General features: G+C 46.4%; 1 protein-coding gene across 15 annotated transcripts in view; it reads right to left on the reverse strand.

Moving 5' to 3' along the window:
* Positions 1-19,507, reverse strand: part of LOC127591339 (uncharacterized) — a 279,941-nt gene that overhangs the window by 180,105 nt on the left and 80,329 nt on the right. For 14 of the 15 annotated variants that reach the window (XM_052051366.1, XM_052051372.1, XM_052051375.1 and 11 more), the window contains exon 4: positions 1,028-1,165. In XM_052051366.1, coding sequence (XP_051907326.1) covers positions 1,028-1,165 — 138 coding nt within the window. Of the gene's footprint in view, positions 1-1,027; positions 1,166-18,180; positions 18,269-19,507 lie in introns of all 15 variants that reach the window. The other variant, XR_007959851.1, reaches the window with a different exon arrangement.

Here is a 19,507-nt window from a genome sequence, read left to right on the forward strand (position 1 = left end):
TAGAAAAGCTGTTTCCAGCCCTCAAGTGCTCCAAAGTAGCGTTGGAGTGGAGGCTGTCGGATGACTGCTGAATCGGGGGGCCGTCTGCCTCTTTCGCTTGGGCGGCAAACGCATAAATGGAAGGTCAACAGCGCGGCGCCGGCGGATTTATATGAGAAAGCGGTTTTAATCATTCGCGCAACAATGTATTATCATGGATCATTGGCACTATTTTTTAAAATTTCTTTTTTTTTTTGCACGCAGTTGCAAGTAATTCAAGGGAAGACAGTGAACAAAACTAAATCTGTTGGCAGCAAAAAAATAAAATAAAAAGAGTGTCTATTCTTTTGCCCACGCCATTCTGTGTCTAGAAGGCTATCGGGAAAAAATAAATATACAGAAACACAACTGACATTTTGTCCCCCATGTCTGCTTTTTATTGTGTGACTCAACGTATCAAGATTGGGGGGAAAAAAAAGACGTCGGTGGCAACCACGATGTATCCCTCTGGAGATGTTAAAAAAACAACAACACCAATCGGGGTTTCTTAATTGGGTCATCTTAAATCAAACGATTAACTATCTTTTGATTTAGATTTAAATTTTGTGGTGGTTTCATTTTGTTGTCGTTTTGTAATATTAAAATAAGTAGGTCAGCATCACTATGAAGTGCTTTTAGTATCAGAAGAATGAAAGGGAATTTGACATACACTTCAATTGAGTCTTTGAAAATTGTTTTCATTCATTCTTAATGAATTCAGATGTAATACACACAATACATATTCAAATGCATGAAAAAAATTATTCTGTAAAATGATTTCATACATTCTTGCTCCTGGTGTATGCACTGGCTTCAAGCATTAAAGCGATAATACACACAAACAGCTAGCAAGCCAAATTAGAAATGTGTACCCACACACACACACACACACACACACACACACACACACACACAGGCAGGTGGTCCCAGGCCATGAGCACTGATGAGGAAGATGTTGGCCGACATGCCCCGAAAGAAAGAATTTGCTGTTGTCCTTCATCACACCTACCTGTTTTCTTCACACATGGCTTCCTCTTTTCTGGGGCAGCACGAGACGCCTTCACCCCCACCGGCCCCTCCCTCCGCCGTCTCCTCCATCCATCTCTCCCCGCTCGCCGGCTCACATTGTCGTTCGTCCTCGTCCCACCTGCAAGCACACAAACAAACGTCCCTCCTTCATCTTTTCTGAAACCAAACAAAAAAAGAAAAAACAAAGCCATCCAATGCGCCTCCGCGCGTCCCCCCCCCCTCCCGTGCTGTCCAGCTTTTCACTTACAATTAGCTTTGCGGCCCTTCGCACTCGTCAACTGTCGTGAGTTTAGCACCCAGTCATGAGGGGCCTTGACAGATCAAGCTAAGGCACCCTGACACCACGGGTGTGAAAGAAGATTCTAATTCTGGATAATTAGCTGACGAGAGCATGGTAAGGGACTGGGGGGTTGTGGGGGGGTTGTCAGTGGCGCGCATGTGTGTGTGTGTAGTAGCGGTGGTGGGCAGTTGAGGCCAAGTGGCACAGCGTGCTTAGCACTTTTTGTCAGCTCGGTGTTGATCCCTGTTCTCTCTTCTCCTTGTCCGTCTTATCTTCATTCGGCAACTGACCTCGAATCTTACAAGAGCTTGAGAAGAAAAACCGCGGCGACTATCATCAAATATAAATAGGTGATGAAATGCCATTTATGTCATATGATGGGACGATCATTAGGATTGCCACACAGAATATATTTGGCACTGGAAGTGACAAAATATGTATTTCCGTGGTGGTCGAAGTCCACTCCGGCCTCCAGCTAGCATGGGTCATGGCTATCTAAAAGTAAAAAAAAAAAAATAAAGATACTAACGAGTTTATATTTCTATAAAATGCATGTCTTGAATTATAACGCATTTTCAAAACTGGGAGGCAGTCATTTCTTGACTATGGCTTAGTGTCACTTCACACACACACACACACGCACGCGGCCTCTGCGTGTCGGCAATGCGGAAAATCTTAATCGTGTCATTAACACAACATAAAGCAGGCTGAGCCTTTAGAAGCTGGGGCACGCCTCGCCGGCACAAAGATCGTCATGGTGCAAACACAGCAAAATGCTGAAAAGAAACGGCCGCCAAGGGCAGGTGCAACTCGAAAGCAAAAATGTAAGCGCTCGTCAGAAACGACAGTCCGCGCTGCGGTTTAGGGTGTGAAACACATCGCGTGTGTTGTGTACGCTTTTGTCTGTGTAAGCTAAGCTCAGGGCAAACACCTCCCTAATGGCCAAGTCGCCAGCACCTGCGCCGGCATAAAGACGCAAATACATCATATATTGACACCTTTGTCTGACCTGCTGATACACGCTAACATCCAGACTTTTGCTTTTAATTCTCAACGTCGCTGGCATGTTGACACACTGGATGCGTTAGGCCCAATTCTTGTTTTCCATTCATCATCGTTTTTCGTGTTAGCAGCCGGCACCTGGTCGGTTTTGCTTGGTGCTGCAAGGCCAAATTAACGTGCTTGAAATTGCAAACTGGATTAAATATGGATTTATGTTCCTCGAGGGCGGCACGGTGGGCGACTGGTTAGCACGTCCGCCTCGCAGTGCTGAGGTACTGGGTTCGATTCCGGCTCATGTGGAGTTTGCATGTTCTCCCCAGTGCCTGCGTGGGTTTTCTCCGGGTACTCCCCCCACCCCATGTTCCAAAAACCCGGTTCGCAGTTTAACGGAACACACGAAATTGTTCCTTAGGTGTGAGTGTGAGCGCAAATGGCAATTAGTCAATGCGTGCAACCGGTTCAGGGTGTCCCCCGCCTACTACCCGAAGATAGCTAGGATGAGCTCCAGCACGCCCGCGACCTCCGTGACAATAAGTGGATTAGAAAGTGAATGGATGGATGGATAATGTTCATCTCAACGACAGTAAAGGCGTTCTTCACCGAGAAGGATTTTGAGGACTTCATCAAGCGTAGGATAAGAAAGCACAGTATTTGTACTCAAGTATCTGTACCATTCTAAAAGAAAGCTGCATCGGAAGGCGAAACGCGACGTTTCAATTCCATATCGCGAGTTTTCATGCATGCATGAGTCCAAGAAAAAAAAAAAACATTTTTCTTTTTTTTTTTGCCGAACAGCGCGCCGCCACGGCAACAGCATTGGACAAAATAAAAAGCTTTGAAACATAAATAAAATTCAAGTGCCCGCTGTCTGGGGAACCGCTGCAAATTGTACAAAGTGACGCCTCGGTGCGAGACAGGGGCAAGTACGGACACAATGCGTCGATAGATGTCGGCGCCTTGCACGGCGTATGTTCAAATGTGTCCTCTCACACTGGCACGTGGATCCATACGGCGCATGATTGTGCAAACACGCAGATATAAAAGCACACGCGAGCGCACACGATGCCAGGGAGCCCGCTTGTCTTGGAGGTAAGTCTTGACTTAACGTGGGCTTAATCCACTGTGACACTTGTGATGTCACATTCTTTGCACCACCGGCTGCCTTGTTAAAGGCCATTAGAGAAGCTCTGATTGGTGCACAACGTGAACCGGCGTGCGCGAGTGTTTGTTTCCTGTACGTGTTGGTTCCCAACAGTGACACCGCCAATCCCCCTCCCCCCAAAAAAAAAAAGCCGCACTGTATCATTCTGAACATCTCGTCCTAAAATGTAAATCTGCCTCATGGAAGCCTCCGCCATCCCCCCCGCCCGCCCGCCCGCCCACACTCCCACCATATCAACACATTTAACCAGTTAACCATCCGTGCCTGTCTACATATCATCAGGCTGTGACCCCAACAGTTAAGCCCAGCGCCGGGGCCCCTCGCGAGTGTGCGCGGCAAAGCCATCCAACCATGGCCAAGGTGGGGCCCCAGCCAGTGGCATGAGCCAGACGCAACGGGCAGGAGCGATGGTTTTGAAACCATATCTATTACTGTTAGTGACAGCGGTCCCGCAACGGCCGCCTTGACGCTGCCGCGGAGCGACGAGCCGAGCAGAGTGACGCTGATGGCGGCGGGCACAAATCACAATCGCTTTACTGCATCGTCGCCGCCACGTTCTCCCTTCACCTTGGCCCCAAACCTTTGCTCTCCCACAAAAAAAAAAGAATAAAATCCAGCTCAGAGAGGCGGGAAGGAGGTGAAGACGCAGACGCAAGAACGGGAAAAGTGAGGGAGGTTCAAAAACAACCTGCAGAGTCTATCGTTAGCTTAGCAGCATCATTGCCAAAGTCATTTTTAACAATTACAAATGCTCGAAAGCATTTTTTTACCCAGCCCGCTACCGGTACGAATATTCACTCTTGAGTATTCACGATACATCAAGTACTTTTGACATGTAAGATTTCATTTAACACAATGAAAAAAAAAATGCTCACTAGGACCTTTCTTTCTGACGCATATGATGATTCACTGATTCGTTAAACTGGCGCAGTGTCGTGCCAACGACTGTCAGGTTTTGGTGTAAGTATTGGTGGTTGGTATCGGCGGCCTCCACGAGTCCCTAATACCTTAAACTCTTTCACTCCCAAAGACGTTTTTAAACGTCTTTTCAGACTTGGTTTAGAATTGGCTGGTACTGAATGAGTTAAAATAAGGCCGGCACAGGTACGCTGGTGAATGAACAATAGCTTGTTTGCTTGAGACCGCATTGCCCCCTCAAAACAGGCTAGTTTCAGATAGCCCCCTCCCCCCGCCCTCTCCCATCAAAAATTTTAAAAAGTGGAAAACATGTACTGTAATTCTTGATCAGTGGGACAGTTTGACACCTGGGAACAGTTTAAACAGTGAATGAAAGCATATGTCTCCAAGATCAACCGCCTGTTAAAAGGTTTTAAAAAAACAAGAACAACAAAAAAAACTTCTATCCATTGTTGTTCTGGGCGTGACGTACTTCAACCGCAACGCTTCACGTTTTGAGGCCTGTCATCAAACGTTAGGCAAACAACAGTGTTTGTAAATTTTCAGTTGCAAATGGATTCACTCTTGTTCTTGTATCGCACGTGACGGAATGAGGAGATACGGTAAGGCTCAGCTTTCCGAACTGGGAGAAAAGAAAACAGACGGCAAGAACGAGAAGCGGAGTTGCTCATATGTTGAGAGGGAAACGCGCCACTGCAGAGAAACTGCTTAATCCCGGATGTGTTGACATTTCTAGCCTTTGGAATACTGCTCATTTCCACCTAGAACCGAAAACATCTTACAGTGCAGGAAATTAAGGCTGATCCTGTCTAATACGTGTCCTTAACTTTACATATCCGCTCAGGAATCCATTTGAAAACTTTGCAATTATTGGGCAAAAAAAAAAAAAGTCATGTTTTACACAACCGTGGATCCGAGGATAAAGAGCTCGACAAATGCAATATTGCTTCTTGGTGTGAAGGGCTTTCGCTGCAACTTGAAACTAACGTGCAGCCGAAATCTGGTGGGGTTTTCGTCAAGAGAAATCATTCACTTCCACCAGCTACAAAAAAATAGACGGAATCATAGAATCACATTAAAAAAGAATAAACTGATTCAATGAAAGCACGAAATTCAAGATAAATTTGCATCGTTAAATCGGAATCAAGAAAAAAAACAAACAGTCAAATGAAAATACCTTATCAAGCCAGGATGCGATGACAAGATATATCGTTTCTGATTAATGTAAAAGCAGCGACGAAGGACGTTTTCCCAACAGTTTGAGCAGATCTCTGGCGTTCAGGAAACGCGCGTGACAGTCGAGTAGCGTGCAAACAGAATCCTGCTTCACTTTTGTTTGGCTCTGGTTCTGGAAACACTCAAAAAGCTCGCACCCGACAACCCGAGGGCACCAGAAGCCTCACAGGGAAATTTAATATACTGCATGTATGTCATTCAGATCCTCGACGCCCTAGTTTATGACTACTGGAAGTGACTCGGTAAGAGTCTGTAATATTTTGGGGTGAGGATAAAGAATATATGCCTGTGAGTGTAGTTTTGTTGCATTCGTTTGAGGATTACAACCAGCACATTGCGTCAATGTTTTGATCCAACAACTGTTACAGTTAGCAATACCATGCTAGGACACACACAAAAAAAAAAAATTGGAATCGGCCTCAAAAATACATATAGCCATCGCTGATTCAAATTTCCTTTTGACAAGTGTAATCAGTATTGCCCCAGACAATAAATTATGCCAAACGGGCACCACTGTCTGTGTGTAAAGTGAACACATATCTTACGGACACTGACACAGAACCAGAGATGAAGACAGTGGTGTTGTATGCGGCACGTGCATGTCTGACTGCGTGTGTGCCAAACCAACACACTTGCAAGCATGGGAGCACCAGCAGCACACAGCTTGTCGGAAGGAGAAAGGCGAGGTAGTGGCGCCCGTTGAGCTGAAAGGCCTCTGGCCACCATGCCAGCACGATCTCTTCAGCACTTTGGGACCCCCCCCCCCCCCCACCCCCTTCCCACCCCGTCGCTTGCCGCATCCTCGGCTCTCCTGCCCCCCGCCCCCCTCCCACTACCCGCGTTTATTTCTGTCAGCTTCCATATTCTCGTCTTCACAGCGCGTTTGCCCCTTCTCACAAGACATTTCTAGTCCGTGCAGAGAGGCGCGGGCACCCCCGGTAAGATGGTAAACAGGCACACCAGCTTCTGCGGGGGGCGGGCTTCGCGATGGCACTCGGGGCCCGGGGACACGTCGGGTTCAGACGCTCTTCTTATCTTTATTCTCTACAGGGACGATCAGCGGGGCTGTTAGGGCCCTGGTGTGACACCGCCTGTCCCAAGCGATACGCCGACACGGGCACCCGGCACTCACCCCCGCAGTCCTACGGCCTCCATATGCGCACATCACTACAATGAGGGTCCTTCAGTGAAGGCCCCGGCTTTCCTGATATCCGCGATATTATCTGGAAAGATTTTTGCCAGTGGTGAGCAACAAAAGGTCAGAGGAGCATTTGCTGATGGTGACCGTGATAAACGCGATGGGGCCCCAGCGCGACGACCCGGTAACAGTTGTCATGGAACGGCGTGCACAATGTTTACCACTGTCCCTGGACTTTCATAATTTGCCCGGTAGTCCAGTGGTTAGCACGTGGGCTTCACAGTGCAGAGGTACCGGGTTCGATTCCAGCTCCGGCCTCCCTGTGTGGAGTTTGCATGTTCTCCCCGGGCCTGCGTGGGTTTTCTCCGGGTGCTCCGGTTTCCTCCCACATTCCAAAAACATGCGTGGCAGGCTGATTGAACACTCCAAATTGTCCCTAGGTGTGAGTGTGAGCGTGGATGGTTGTTCGTCTCTGTGTGCCCTGCGATCGGCTGGCAACCGATTCAGGGTGTCCCCCGCCTACTGCCCGGAGACAGCTGGGATAGGCTCCAGCACCCCCCCTCGACCCTAGTGAGGATCAAGCGGTTAGGAAGATGAATGAATGAATGAATGAATAAAAAAGGTTTTATAAGACCAGGGCAAATAATGTCAAATAACCTTTTATTGGCATTTTTTAATAGCTATTCATTATATTTATTTTCTTTGGAACAAGAAGGAGGAAAAACCTCCATATCGGGTCATTCATGTTAAATTATGTATATGTATGAATTCAAATTCACGCAAAATGATGAAAGGGTCCAACACGCGCACGCTTTTCCTGCCGTCATTGCACAACAAGCGTTACTCGGCGCCATCGTTAGTAACATAATCATCATCATATGTAATCTCATAACTTAAGCCTGTTTGATCTTATCCACCCCCACGTCTTCCCGGTCGATGGTATATTCCAGTCTAAGCCTGACTTCCTGCCGTCTGCGCGGCATGCTGATGGTCCTCTGACGGACAATGTGGAGCCAGCCGTCGCATCTATCTGCACTCTAATGAGATCAGCGGGAGGGACCGAGGAAGGGGAGGGCAATGACAGCTGACATTCTTGTAGCTTCTCCAGACACATGCTAGTGGGGGTAAAGGTTCCAAGTAGTACATAATGACCCTGCCGACAGTGCACGTATGGTTGGGCAGGTAATTGGGACGACGTAAGGCAATGAAGGAAAACAGACAACCAATGTGACCTAACGTCTGTGACGAGCATGTGTTTGTTTTTGTTGTTTTCTTTGCTTTTGTCCTCACAGACAGATATTAAAAGTTGAAAGTATCAAGGGAGCTTGTTTGTGTTAAATTAAAGTGTACTTTCAAGGGATCATCTTATCATTTTGCGCTAGCTTTTGTTTCTCCGCGTTGTAATTGTGTTCTGGTTACAGGTGACTAAGGTGAAGGGGGAGGGGAGTCATGATTTTTGCACACATCACATGCACTCTGATCTTCGGTGCAATTTTTTTTTTTTTTACAATTATCTGCGTCATTATTTTCACATTTCATAAGGTACAATATTTCTCCTATTTCTCTTATGATGGTATTTTTTCTGGGAGGCTGTAAAAGTTCATGCACGATAATTTGCTTTCACGGGCCACAAAAAAATAAAAAAAAATTAAAAAATCAATTGGTGTGTAAGATCTGGTCCCACGGGCCTTGAGTTTGACACCTGGGATGTAGAGCAAAAGAACACATCAGTGTTTAGTGTTGTTTATGTCAGTGCTCATCACCAAAGTGCTTGGGTTGTGTTATCGAAAGATCACAGTTTAGGTTTGAAAAAGCATTTTTGTTAAGAGTCTGCAGCTGCAGCATCTGACAAAAGAGCGGTCCTGACTAACAGCTGCGATCAAACAACTGCCTCCCGCACGAAATGTCCTTTTTTATGCAGAAACCCGCATCCCTACACTCATGTATTGACCATCGATTCGGATGGTGTGTGACCCAACCGATTCATCGTCCGGTTGATATTAGCACTTTTAAAAAAAATGCAAAAAAAAATAATCGTAATAATTGTATCAGTTGGGCCCTCGTATTGATGATAGTTTTGGATGGCTTGTTGAGTAAGTTCCATCCCTCCATTTTGAATTGCAGCAGAAGAGGCCTTATCCCCGTCGACATGTGACTGGTTGTCAGTCGGTCAAAAGTCATTTGTGAGCGGGAAGTTGGAGACTGATCACGCATCCGCGGCATGAAAGTCAGCTACTGTATGGCAACCACGACATTGCCAAAGGCCCTGATCGGATGACTCTACTGTTACAAGTAACTTGTCATACCACTGACGTTACGTAAATTATGTACGCAGATTATGCGACAATATCTATTTCCGATTGGGATATGCATTTGCTATGATTTTCTAAATCGCCGCCGTCCTGTGAAAAACACGAATGGCCATTTTTGTGGTTTTGTTTTTGTTTTTTTACATAAAAAAATTTTACGTACACATTTTAACATGAAAGAGATGACCAAAACGTGGACAAACTAAGCTTTGTAGTCACATACCGCTATTTGTTCACCTTTGGGAAAGATTGGTGATATTTAAGAGGGGAGATTGATGGTGGTGGTGGTTGTTGGGGAGGTGGGGGGGGGGGGGGGGTATTTCAAATTATTCTGCCTTACTCCCGAAAAGACAACGCGTAAAAGAAACAAAATGAAATTAGGCGGGTGTCCGTGCGGCACTAATGGACTGCGGTGACAAGTCCTTGTGACCCCCACACCCCCTCCCCCTCCTCCCCCTCCTCTTCCTCCGTTAGGTCCTGAACGTGGACCTCAAAAGCCTCCCCACAGCCAGCATTTTCTGGCAGGTCATAAAAGATAATTGTGTTGCCTGGGCTTTTTAAGAGTTAGCCAACGAGTTGCTCTGGGGTGGTCAAAAGGGACGTATCGCGCGTGTGTGTGTGTGTGTGTATGTGTGTGTGTGTTTACCATGACAGAGACAGGGAGACTCGAGCCAGCCACCCAGTCGGCTGCAGATAAGGCATCAATCTAAAGCACCTCTCCAATTTAGGCTGCAAAGGATGGGGAGGAGAGGACTGGCCTCTTTGAGGATTGAATGATGCTCTGTGCAATACTTGGAATCTGGATTCACCTTTTCATCTTGGTGCGCGCATGATTCTGTGTGTGTGGCCGAGACTGGCCAATCTGCGGGGAGTCGTTTCCCGACAGCCTCGACGCTGCTGTAACTTCATGAGGTGTGTGCGGAGCTAGCAGCGTCGTGGACCAGAAGCTCATAATGTGGAGCCAGAGGCCCTTGGCTTGCCCGCCGGCGCAGCCCACACAGGTACCCTGCACTACTACGAGCACTGTACGTAGGCACACAAGTGGCGGGATTTGAGGGGCCGACTGAAAGATGAGGGAGGGGCGGGGGGGCTAGGAAATAAAATTTTACACGATAGTAGTAGCTCAGAGGCAAGTGTTGCTGGAAAATCATAGCCTTGACACACTACTGCACAAGGGTCAAACTCAAGGCCCTGGGGCCAGAGCTGGTCCGCCACATCGTTTTATAAGTACGTTACGTGCCTGGACAACAATCGGTACCAAAATTGCAAGTGTTTTCTTTTAACAACAGTGAAATATTGCAAACGGGATGTGTCTCGATATTATGAACAGACACTATTCCAGGACACTTGCATCTTATGGCCATATTGGATGAATACAATTTCCTTGCAACGTTCTATCCATTTTTCCTCCCTCAACATGTATGGCGTGATTATGAACTATGAATGATGAATAATGTGTTTAAAGAATGTTTGTTTGTCCATTACTGTAGTACAGTAAGTTTGCCGTAACTGTCGTAACTGTAGTACATCGTACAGTAGGCTAATTTCCATTAGCCCATCTTTCGCATCATATGTTAGCATTAAGCTAGCAGAACCTTCCTCGACAAAAAAAAGCATATGATTAGGTTCAGGAGTAGGCAACTCCGGTCAGCGTATCAGCAAGCGCTGTTGCTTGAAAGTTTGAAAACGACCTCGATCATTTGAATGTGATGTATTGAGGAGGGAAACTTCCAAAACAGGCAGGACAGCGGCTCTCGAGGATCACAGTTGCCCACCCCTGATTTAGTTCATCATTTTGCTGTTTAAATGCCCGTTTAGCTCTTTTTTTGGTGTATTTGTGACATATTCAAATTCATAAACAGGTATTCCGTGTAGATTATTGTTATGAACGTCCCCCCCCCTCATGTTAGCAGTTAAAACACATTCTCATCACAAACACACACACCACCACCACCCCGCAAAAAGGGAAAAAAAATAAAAAATACAATAACCAGTTAGCGTGTGCCCTCCTGATGCCTGCTGCCGTGCCGACCGCTTCAAGTCCTGTCAGCACCCGAGACCAAAATGTGCCATCTATTTTAAGGGCGCCCGTGTTTATTTATTTGCTATACGTCTGAACTTGCCCGTCTTGATGTTCTTATGTTGTAAGCGAGTCAGAAAGCAGGCCGTTATTAAATCACCGGGCTCTCCCGTTGGAGTGTGACTATCCTTCAGATCTATGGTAATACACAGCCCCGGGTGCAGGACAATTCCATTAGTGGCGGGCAGGAGCCGAGGCTGATAGCCCCACAGATAGGATCCCCCCCCACTACGACCGAGAGTCTGATACGGCTAATCGGCAACATTTGCACATATTGGAAAACATGTGCCCCTTGTGCGTGATGGGACACAATAGCGTCATTGAGATTATAGGACGAGACTGTTTTTGACATTCAGGGATGTCAGACAGGTGGACGACGTGACTCAAAGGCAGAATTATTTTTTTTTCTGATTGACAACATTTTAAACAGGGAGTAGTTTGAAAAAAAATCTAAAGGTTCTCATCAAGTCTGTAGTCCTGTTGTTGTTGTAACCATGACAACCAAACCACAGCACGCCAGGGTTTGTACAAAAGGGAATGAGAACCACACTGAAAACGGGGGAGGAGGAGGAGTTTAATTACAAGGAAAAAAAAGCTGTAAATATAAGAGAAAAAAAATCATACCGATATAAAAATAAACACGGGATGATATGAAAAAAAGTGTAAAGCTACAATACAATGGGATTGGTAAAAAATGGGAAAGATATATTTGTGAGATTCATTCCGACTGAAGTGATTTTTTTTTATACAACTGCAGTCATTATTTAGCTTTTTTCTCGTAATGTTTTACTCCATCGTTGTAGTTTTTAATTTAATTAAATTTTTTTCTTGTCGGACAATTCTGAGAACTCGACAGAATGGAGCGAAGGCTACGTTTTACCTTTTCTCATACCACTGAGAACCAAAATGAAACAACACAAAGCGATCATATAATTTGGTAATTAATGACGACGGAATTCAACTCGAACCCAAAAAAATTTTAAATCCCATCCCCACCTTTTTTTTTTTCATCGAGTCCCCTACAAAGAGCTGCAGGCCAATTTCCTGTTTCTACTTCCACACTAAGCACCCTTCAGACAATATCCAACATAAATAACAGCCAGATGTATGACAGTATTCATATCCTGATTATGAATATTATTAAAGCACAAGTTAATATAAGACAGATTTGTATGCAAAAAAAAAAAAAAAAAAGGAGCCAAGTTTCGGCTGTATATGTTGCTTCGCGCCACACTCAGCATGCAGACGGGCGCAGTTTACATTTGGGGAGTGAGTGAGAATAGGTCCGGGCTTTGGCTAAAGCCTGCGATGAAAGCCCACCGCTCTTATTTTTATTGTCCAATCTCCAGCGGGCGGAGAGTATTGTGGGAACTGGAGAGAGTTGTGTCTGCTGTTTGATCACACCATGGGAGTCTGACCTGTCACTAAGTGGTGGCAAACATGGCCCACACACGGCGCGGTTAGCGGCCACGCATGCGAATGCTCGCTTGTGCGTGTGTGTGTGTGTGTGTGTGTGTGTGTGCCGTTTTCCCACACACGGCGTCACATACCTCACCAAAGGAGGCAGGTCACAACATGTCAAAGTGTTGAGGATCCATAATGGCCATTTAGCCTTCAACAGCTAATATCAGCGCCGCTGATTTACAAGGAATCGAAATGTTTGCTCGGAGGCCTCGGGAGCGGCTTTCATCAGACCTGTTTGACACGAGCTGTGAGGGATATACAGCTCAGGATGTAAACACATATACAAGAGCGTAATCATAAACCAACGGGCAATATTTGAAGTGCTTTTAAGGGTGTTTCCGTTGGTTTTCTTACCGCAGTCGAGCCGAAGACTAAACACTGCAATAAATTTGACGCAGTAAATTTGAGATCAGTCAACCGGCGTTTTAGGTTCTTTGAAACACTTTGGATTTTTAATGTTAGAATTGATCTTGGAAAAGGAAAGTGCCTATGATGTGTCACGATGTCCATTTAAATCGGCGTGCTGGCCATAGAGCTCTCTCGGGCACAGAGCCTACGCGCGACTGTCATGACGGCCTTCCGAATATTTTCACACTAGTTGCCGCTGAATATCAGGGGAGCACTCTCAATCTGAAAAAAAAAAAAAAAAAAAAAAACGTACGCTCACCTTACTGGAGTTACTAGTTCCAAAGCTCTTTACAAATGACTGCAATATAACATTTTAACTATATATGTTTTATTTTTTATGTACATGTATTAAAAAAACATATCCGGATCCAGATGATTTGATTTTGTGAAGCCCCTCGAAGTAAAATTTAGTCGCTGTTTAAATTTTTTTTTACATAAAAGGTAAAATTTATGTAATTTCAACATAACATTTTTTTTGGGGGGGGGGTCGATTAACTTTTTGGGATTAATTCATTGTCATGCGCCGTTTTGAGCTTCTTCCAGCCATTCGCGTCTTGCCGTCTCATCAATATTTTCGGATATTTAGCTCCCTGCTTCCTTTGAGTCTTTTTTCGGTTCATAGATTCTGCCGATGTTCTTAATTGAGTGTTTCTGATTCCACATGATCTATAAAACCAAGGCATGTATGGATAATAAATCTGACGTCATTTATTTTAATCCAGACTAATTTATTTTTTGTGGTTTGAAAAAAAAATGCGACCTTGACAAAAAAGAATCGCTTGTTAAATCCCAAAACAAAATCAATGTTCATTCCTAATAGGAACACAAACAACTGTTCTACTTGGGCTGCGCGGAAATCGGGCTCTGATTTACCAGCCGCCGGAAACCAGGAGGAGTGACAGGGCACCTCAGGGAGCGACTCAAACTCCAAACGGCGTGACAAGTGACGACGACAGGCAGCCTCATGCACGTCGCCCACCACGACGATGCCGCGGCAAAGCACCCTCAGCGGCAAGACAAGATGGCGATCACGCACCATGCTAGGCTAATAGGCATGATACGCCGCCGCCTGAGTCACGTCTGATTGCGGCTCGGCTCCGTGATCACTGCTGATAGGAGTGGCGGAGTCGGGGCAAGATGAGTCGGAGATGTCAGATTGCATATCCGCCAGGAGTCGACGTGGGCCCTTCATAGCCGCCGAGGCAGAAATCCAAACTTTGTTCAAACTGGGCTACAAATATCGTTTTAACATTTTTCATCCTATTTAGTTTTTATTTTGTTTTGACTTTTGAGGCCATTTGTTTTTACTTTGTCAAAATGCAAATGTTAAAAAGAAAACAAAAGGGTCACTGGTATTGCGTAATAACGTAAAGGCAATTCTCTAACAGTTTGACACACAGCAAGACCAAAATTAACACATTTCAAATGAACCGAACTGGTTCACTAAAAAATGTTTGGTTTTTTTTTCAATGTCACCGTTTGTTATTTTGTTCGTTTTCTTGGGTTCATTCGCGTGAGAAATCTTAAAAAAACGGGCAGCCTACGCGGGCCTCAGCTTCACTTTGACGACAAAGTGTTGGGATGCGACACGCGGGTGCAAATGGAGCCTTTGTTTGGACCGTTGGGCGCCTCTGTTTGTCGTGAAGGAACGGTGTACACATCACGCACGTGAAGGGTGGACGGCACAGACGCACACTCGGAGAGAAGAATCTATTTTGGTGCTTTTCAATCTTGAACTCTTCAGCGCACGCTTTTGCCCTTGTAACCAAATGAAGACCAGAGAGACATTGACATGACCCAGATAATAGGCCCAAAGTCTTGCCTCCACAATTTGATCAATTTGCAGTTTGCGTACAATCGCGGCACTGTGCTGTCCCCCGCAGCGATGGCGTAAGTCCACCCCCCCCACCCTCCTCGCGACCCCTCCCCGTTGAGCCGGCCGCGCGGAGCCATCAGCGGCACACGGCGGCGTGATGCTTTGCCTTTTCTCCCCTTTTCCCCCCAAATCACCACTAAGCCCGCCTGATGCCTGCTGCTGGGACGCAAACGTGCGCCTGCTGCTGTCATCTCCGAGCAAACCGCAAGGCAGGAAAGAGAGGCGGGCGGCGGGGGGGGGGGGGGGGGAGAAAAAACACTGACAGTTTGTCTTGTACCATATGCCACGTGGCAGTAAAGCCCAACTGATACGGCTGAAGTTTGGCCACAGCCAAGGGCTCTCTACCTATCACCCCCCCCCCCCCCCCCTACTCCCAAGTATTCTATTTTATTCTTCTTCTTCCGTGCATGTGCCTGTGTCTTGGGCGGAAATGTGAAACAAAATCACTGTCTGGCCCTCAGCAGGCTGGATTTACTGTCTGGCCCCGGCCGGCACAGAGAGCTGCTTTGATCGTTATTTGTGCAATATTTCAGGCGGCGAGGTGACCACTGATAGCTGGAAGAGCTTCTCCACAGCTCCCGTGAGATTTGTGATGCTGAAAAAGACGTGTCTTCCAACAAGTACTGGAGTTTGGTACACTTTTTTTTTTTTAACCCTCCTCTTTTTCAAAGGACATGGAAAAAGTTAAAACAGCACGGACTGTTTGGGCTGATGGGCTACCAACAGATGAAACGGTATGCGAATTTGATGTACAGCAGACACAAGAGACCAAAAAAAACCAAAAAATAAATAAATAAAAATTTTAAAATGAACCAGCGGTACAATATTACAGTAGGACGGGCCACGTGATGGCAAACCGGACACAAAAAATTCCAATTATCGCCTTCCTAGGATGTAACATAAGCGACCCCATTGTTGCAAATTTGTTTGCCGGTGAGGCTTCTCACTGCAGAAGCCCCCCCCCCCCCCCCCCGTATCCGATGGATCATTTTCGACGCGGTAGGAGGGAGCCCACGCGCACCCCGGAGGGCCAACGGCGATCTTCGCATTGCACAAACCACCCAAAGCTTTTTCTTTTCGGCCCCCTCGAACGCAAAACGGGTGTCGCTTGGTCGTCAATGGCTACGCTGCATTCGTCACGCTCAATTTGATTTGCGAGGTATCAATAAATGTCTTGTGTACGATGCTGGCAGAGAGACAATAACTCAATCATCTGATTTTTGGGTTATGCAGGCATGTACTGTCGTACTTTGCTTAATTTCAAATCCTAAACAGAAACTGAAACATCTGGGGGGGGGGTTCAATCGGAGGCAAAACCGCAAGATGAACTGCTGACAAACGCGCCATGACGTTCAGATGTTCACGATGAAGGCTGCTAAGTCTCCATGAGGCAGATTTTTACGTTGCTTCTTTAAGTTATATATCGCTTCTTTTATTTCAGATTCTCTTGAAATGATGACTTTGCGTGTATTCTTCATCGTCATATTTTCCCTCTGACTATGTGAGGATGAAACAAAATCGCGGCCCTGTTCGGAAACAGTCGTGAAACATATTTGGGGAAAACTATGAAACGGAAGATTTTCTATCTTGGGGTCTGTCTTGGATTGTCTGTCACCTTCATTTGTTTACTTTTTTTGTTTGTTACTCTATGAAACAATTTCTATATTCCATTTGATTGTTTTGAGAGAACACTCAATATTTCATTAGTCCAAATATCGTTGGTACTACTGTCGCGGTACTAAGTGTGCACCCTAAAACAACAAATCCTGACAGCTGATGTCAGGCCAGTCTCGTAAACATCCCGTCTTGCCATTAAAACTCCAATTTGAGTTTTCAAGTAAGGCGACATTCAGCATCAACATTTAACACTTGACCATTCCGCACGTGCCGTCACTCAACACCAAAGCAGAGGTTTAACGCCTTTAGTTGTTGCTAAACGTCCGACCGAGACCCAAGTGGTCACTGTTCTCGCTCTGACAGTTCTCCCCCACCCGCCCCTCGCCTTTAAAGAGGCTAGTGCGGCGGGATGAGGAGGGGGGGAGTTGATTAGCGGAATGACAGGTGAGTGACAGACGCCTTGAGGAGGAAGTGAAAGACGGGATTGGCAGAGGCGGGGGGGGGGGGGGGGGGGATGGGCAGCGTGCGAGGTGCAGAATGGAGCCATGGGTGGAGAGATGCCAGATTGGACCCTTGACGCACCTTGATGGCACTGGCGGGCAGAGGTGACACAGGTGAGGGTCGGCGTTGGCGGAGCTGGCGGGCTCCTCACAGCTGTTTATTTGACCCTGTGAGACAGGTGCACACGCAGGGCGCCTAAAGTGGATGCGCGCGTGTCCATTTGCACACACGGCAGCATAAACACGCTGTTTTTGGACAAGGAAAGTTTTTTTTTAGGGAAACCTCTTGTTGGCTAAATTCAGGGTCGTGTGTGGGGTGGGGGGGGGCTGGGTTGGTGGGTCTACGGAAGGACGGATGCATCCCATGTTTCCTCGAATTGTGGCCGCCGCTGGAATAGGCGGCGTGTGCCATGCAACAAATTCATTGATGTCAACGGGATCAAATAAGTCTCATCTCATATAAACCATATGTCGACTCATTGAAAATGTCTCATAAATGTCTTGCCCCCTAAAAAATGCCGTCTGACTCAATAAATCTACACCACATTCCCTCAGACGGGCCTCCCCAGAATAGACCCTGTGCGCCAAATCAAATTTGAGTTGCCTCATTTAAAATACAACTCGCTAAATGATAAATAAACGCCTCACCCCAAATAAATTACGACTTTACAACGTATTTATCCCCTTGTCGATATCTTAACCGGCGACCTGCTAGACGGATTCACTTCCAGTCAATCAGTTAATACCGTGCTGTAAAAATAAAAGTGTATCAAACGTCAAGACTTCAAAATGTGTCCCTTCTTGCGCTTTCCCTCCCATTCTGAGCGCAATTCCGCAACATCCTCTTCCCGCCATTTGAATCAGCACCGGTTAAAATCAATCATGCCACGCACCATGATGGACGGCACAAGACGAACGAGACAAGGGCGCTGCTCGCTATGCAGATGAAATATAAATTAATCACAAGTGTGATATTTTATTCAAGGGGCGTCTGTATAGCGAGCAGGACACCCATCTGTCTCTCATCTCTCCAGGCAGCCATGTCATGCGGGACGCCGGTGAAAAGAAAGAAAGCCTGCCACCACCCATCTCTCTCTCTCTCTCTCTCTCTCTCTTTCTCTGCTCAGTGTCACTGCCACTCACCCGCCGCTCTGATGTGTTTGTTCCTCTCCGCCTCCATTAACGTCACTCTCGGTTGACACACTCGCAAATGGAACGTCGCCCGGGCCTCCTAAAGAGGAGAAAGGAGACCGCTTCATTTATGTTTTAGGTGTGCATAGACACTTGAAATGCAGTACAAGAGAGATGCATATATATTTCTACTTGTTAAAGTAGGTCTACTGGGGGCCGGTTTTGGGGGGATATTTTCTAGAACTTTCGAGCCAGCTTATAGCATCGCTGTGTGGAGATGTTTGGAGCAGACCGAGTGGGGAGGTTGCGCGAGGGGTCAGCATTCTCAAAGGGCAACCAATTGGATCATGACCCATGAGGGACAGATATGGGCAAGGGATTTAGTCGGGAAGGTCGCGCCGGGGTCAAGGAGTGTCTTGCATTCCAGACTCCTAATCCTCTCCCGGCAGTCTGGAGCGGCGGCCCTCTTGCCTCTCCGCACAAGCGTGTCCACACACATAAAAACAAGCGCACCTCTGACTTAAGTCTGCGCCAACGAGAGCAGGTTGTGGTGATGGAGTGGATGAAGAGATTTAGGCTGCATGGGAACACTGCAAAATTCAATTATTCCCCCACTACCAGAAGTCTAAGATTTTATTTTATTTTTTTAAGATAGTCAGGATCCACGTGAAGACTTTGGCTGTCAATTGCATGCCAAAGCAACGGGTGGCGTTACACGCTGCATAGGATCATTTTAGCAATTGAAGTCAGAGGAACTTCATAGGATGAGTGGAATATGAATTTGACGTGAAGCGAAAATGCCATCTGTATCGTGGTTATCATTTGAGCCAATCAGAAATCTGATGTAAGTCATTCCCCGGAAAAAGGCAAAAATAACATCAAACGGAGTTTCTGGCCCACTCCAAATATAAGAAACCAACGTCCTACAAACGAGCCAGACCAAAAGAGAGAGAAAAAAAAGGTTTTGTTTTTCTTTTGGGCCACATATAAATGCTGAAAAAACAGCTGGCCAGAGTTTCGCCTAAAACTGGGAAAGACCGAAGCTATTTTTAAAATGAGCCATATTTAATTGCCATGTTCTTGTAGACATGGTATTAAAGTCGGAGGAGAGAAAAAAAATACGGCCGGCGTAGTCTCCCTGCACTCCTCATCTTCTATAGAGACGATGTGGACTCTGGCTGCCCTCCCGGACTCCAATCTCTGACCTTCCACTTATCCACCCGCCTCCTACTGGGAAATCCAGTTTTCCCCCATGCTGAGACACCAGAGTGGCGTGGTTGTGGGTAATTTGTCAGGGCAAACCAACTCCACCTCCACACTGGTAGTACCTTTGTATGTG

Source organism: Hippocampus zosterae, chromosome 18, assembly GCF_025434085.1.
Source record: "Hippocampus zosterae strain Florida chromosome 18, ASM2543408v3, whole genome shotgun sequence".
Lineage (NCBI taxonomy): Eukaryota > Metazoa > Chordata > Actinopteri > Syngnathiformes > Syngnathidae > Hippocampus > Hippocampus zosterae.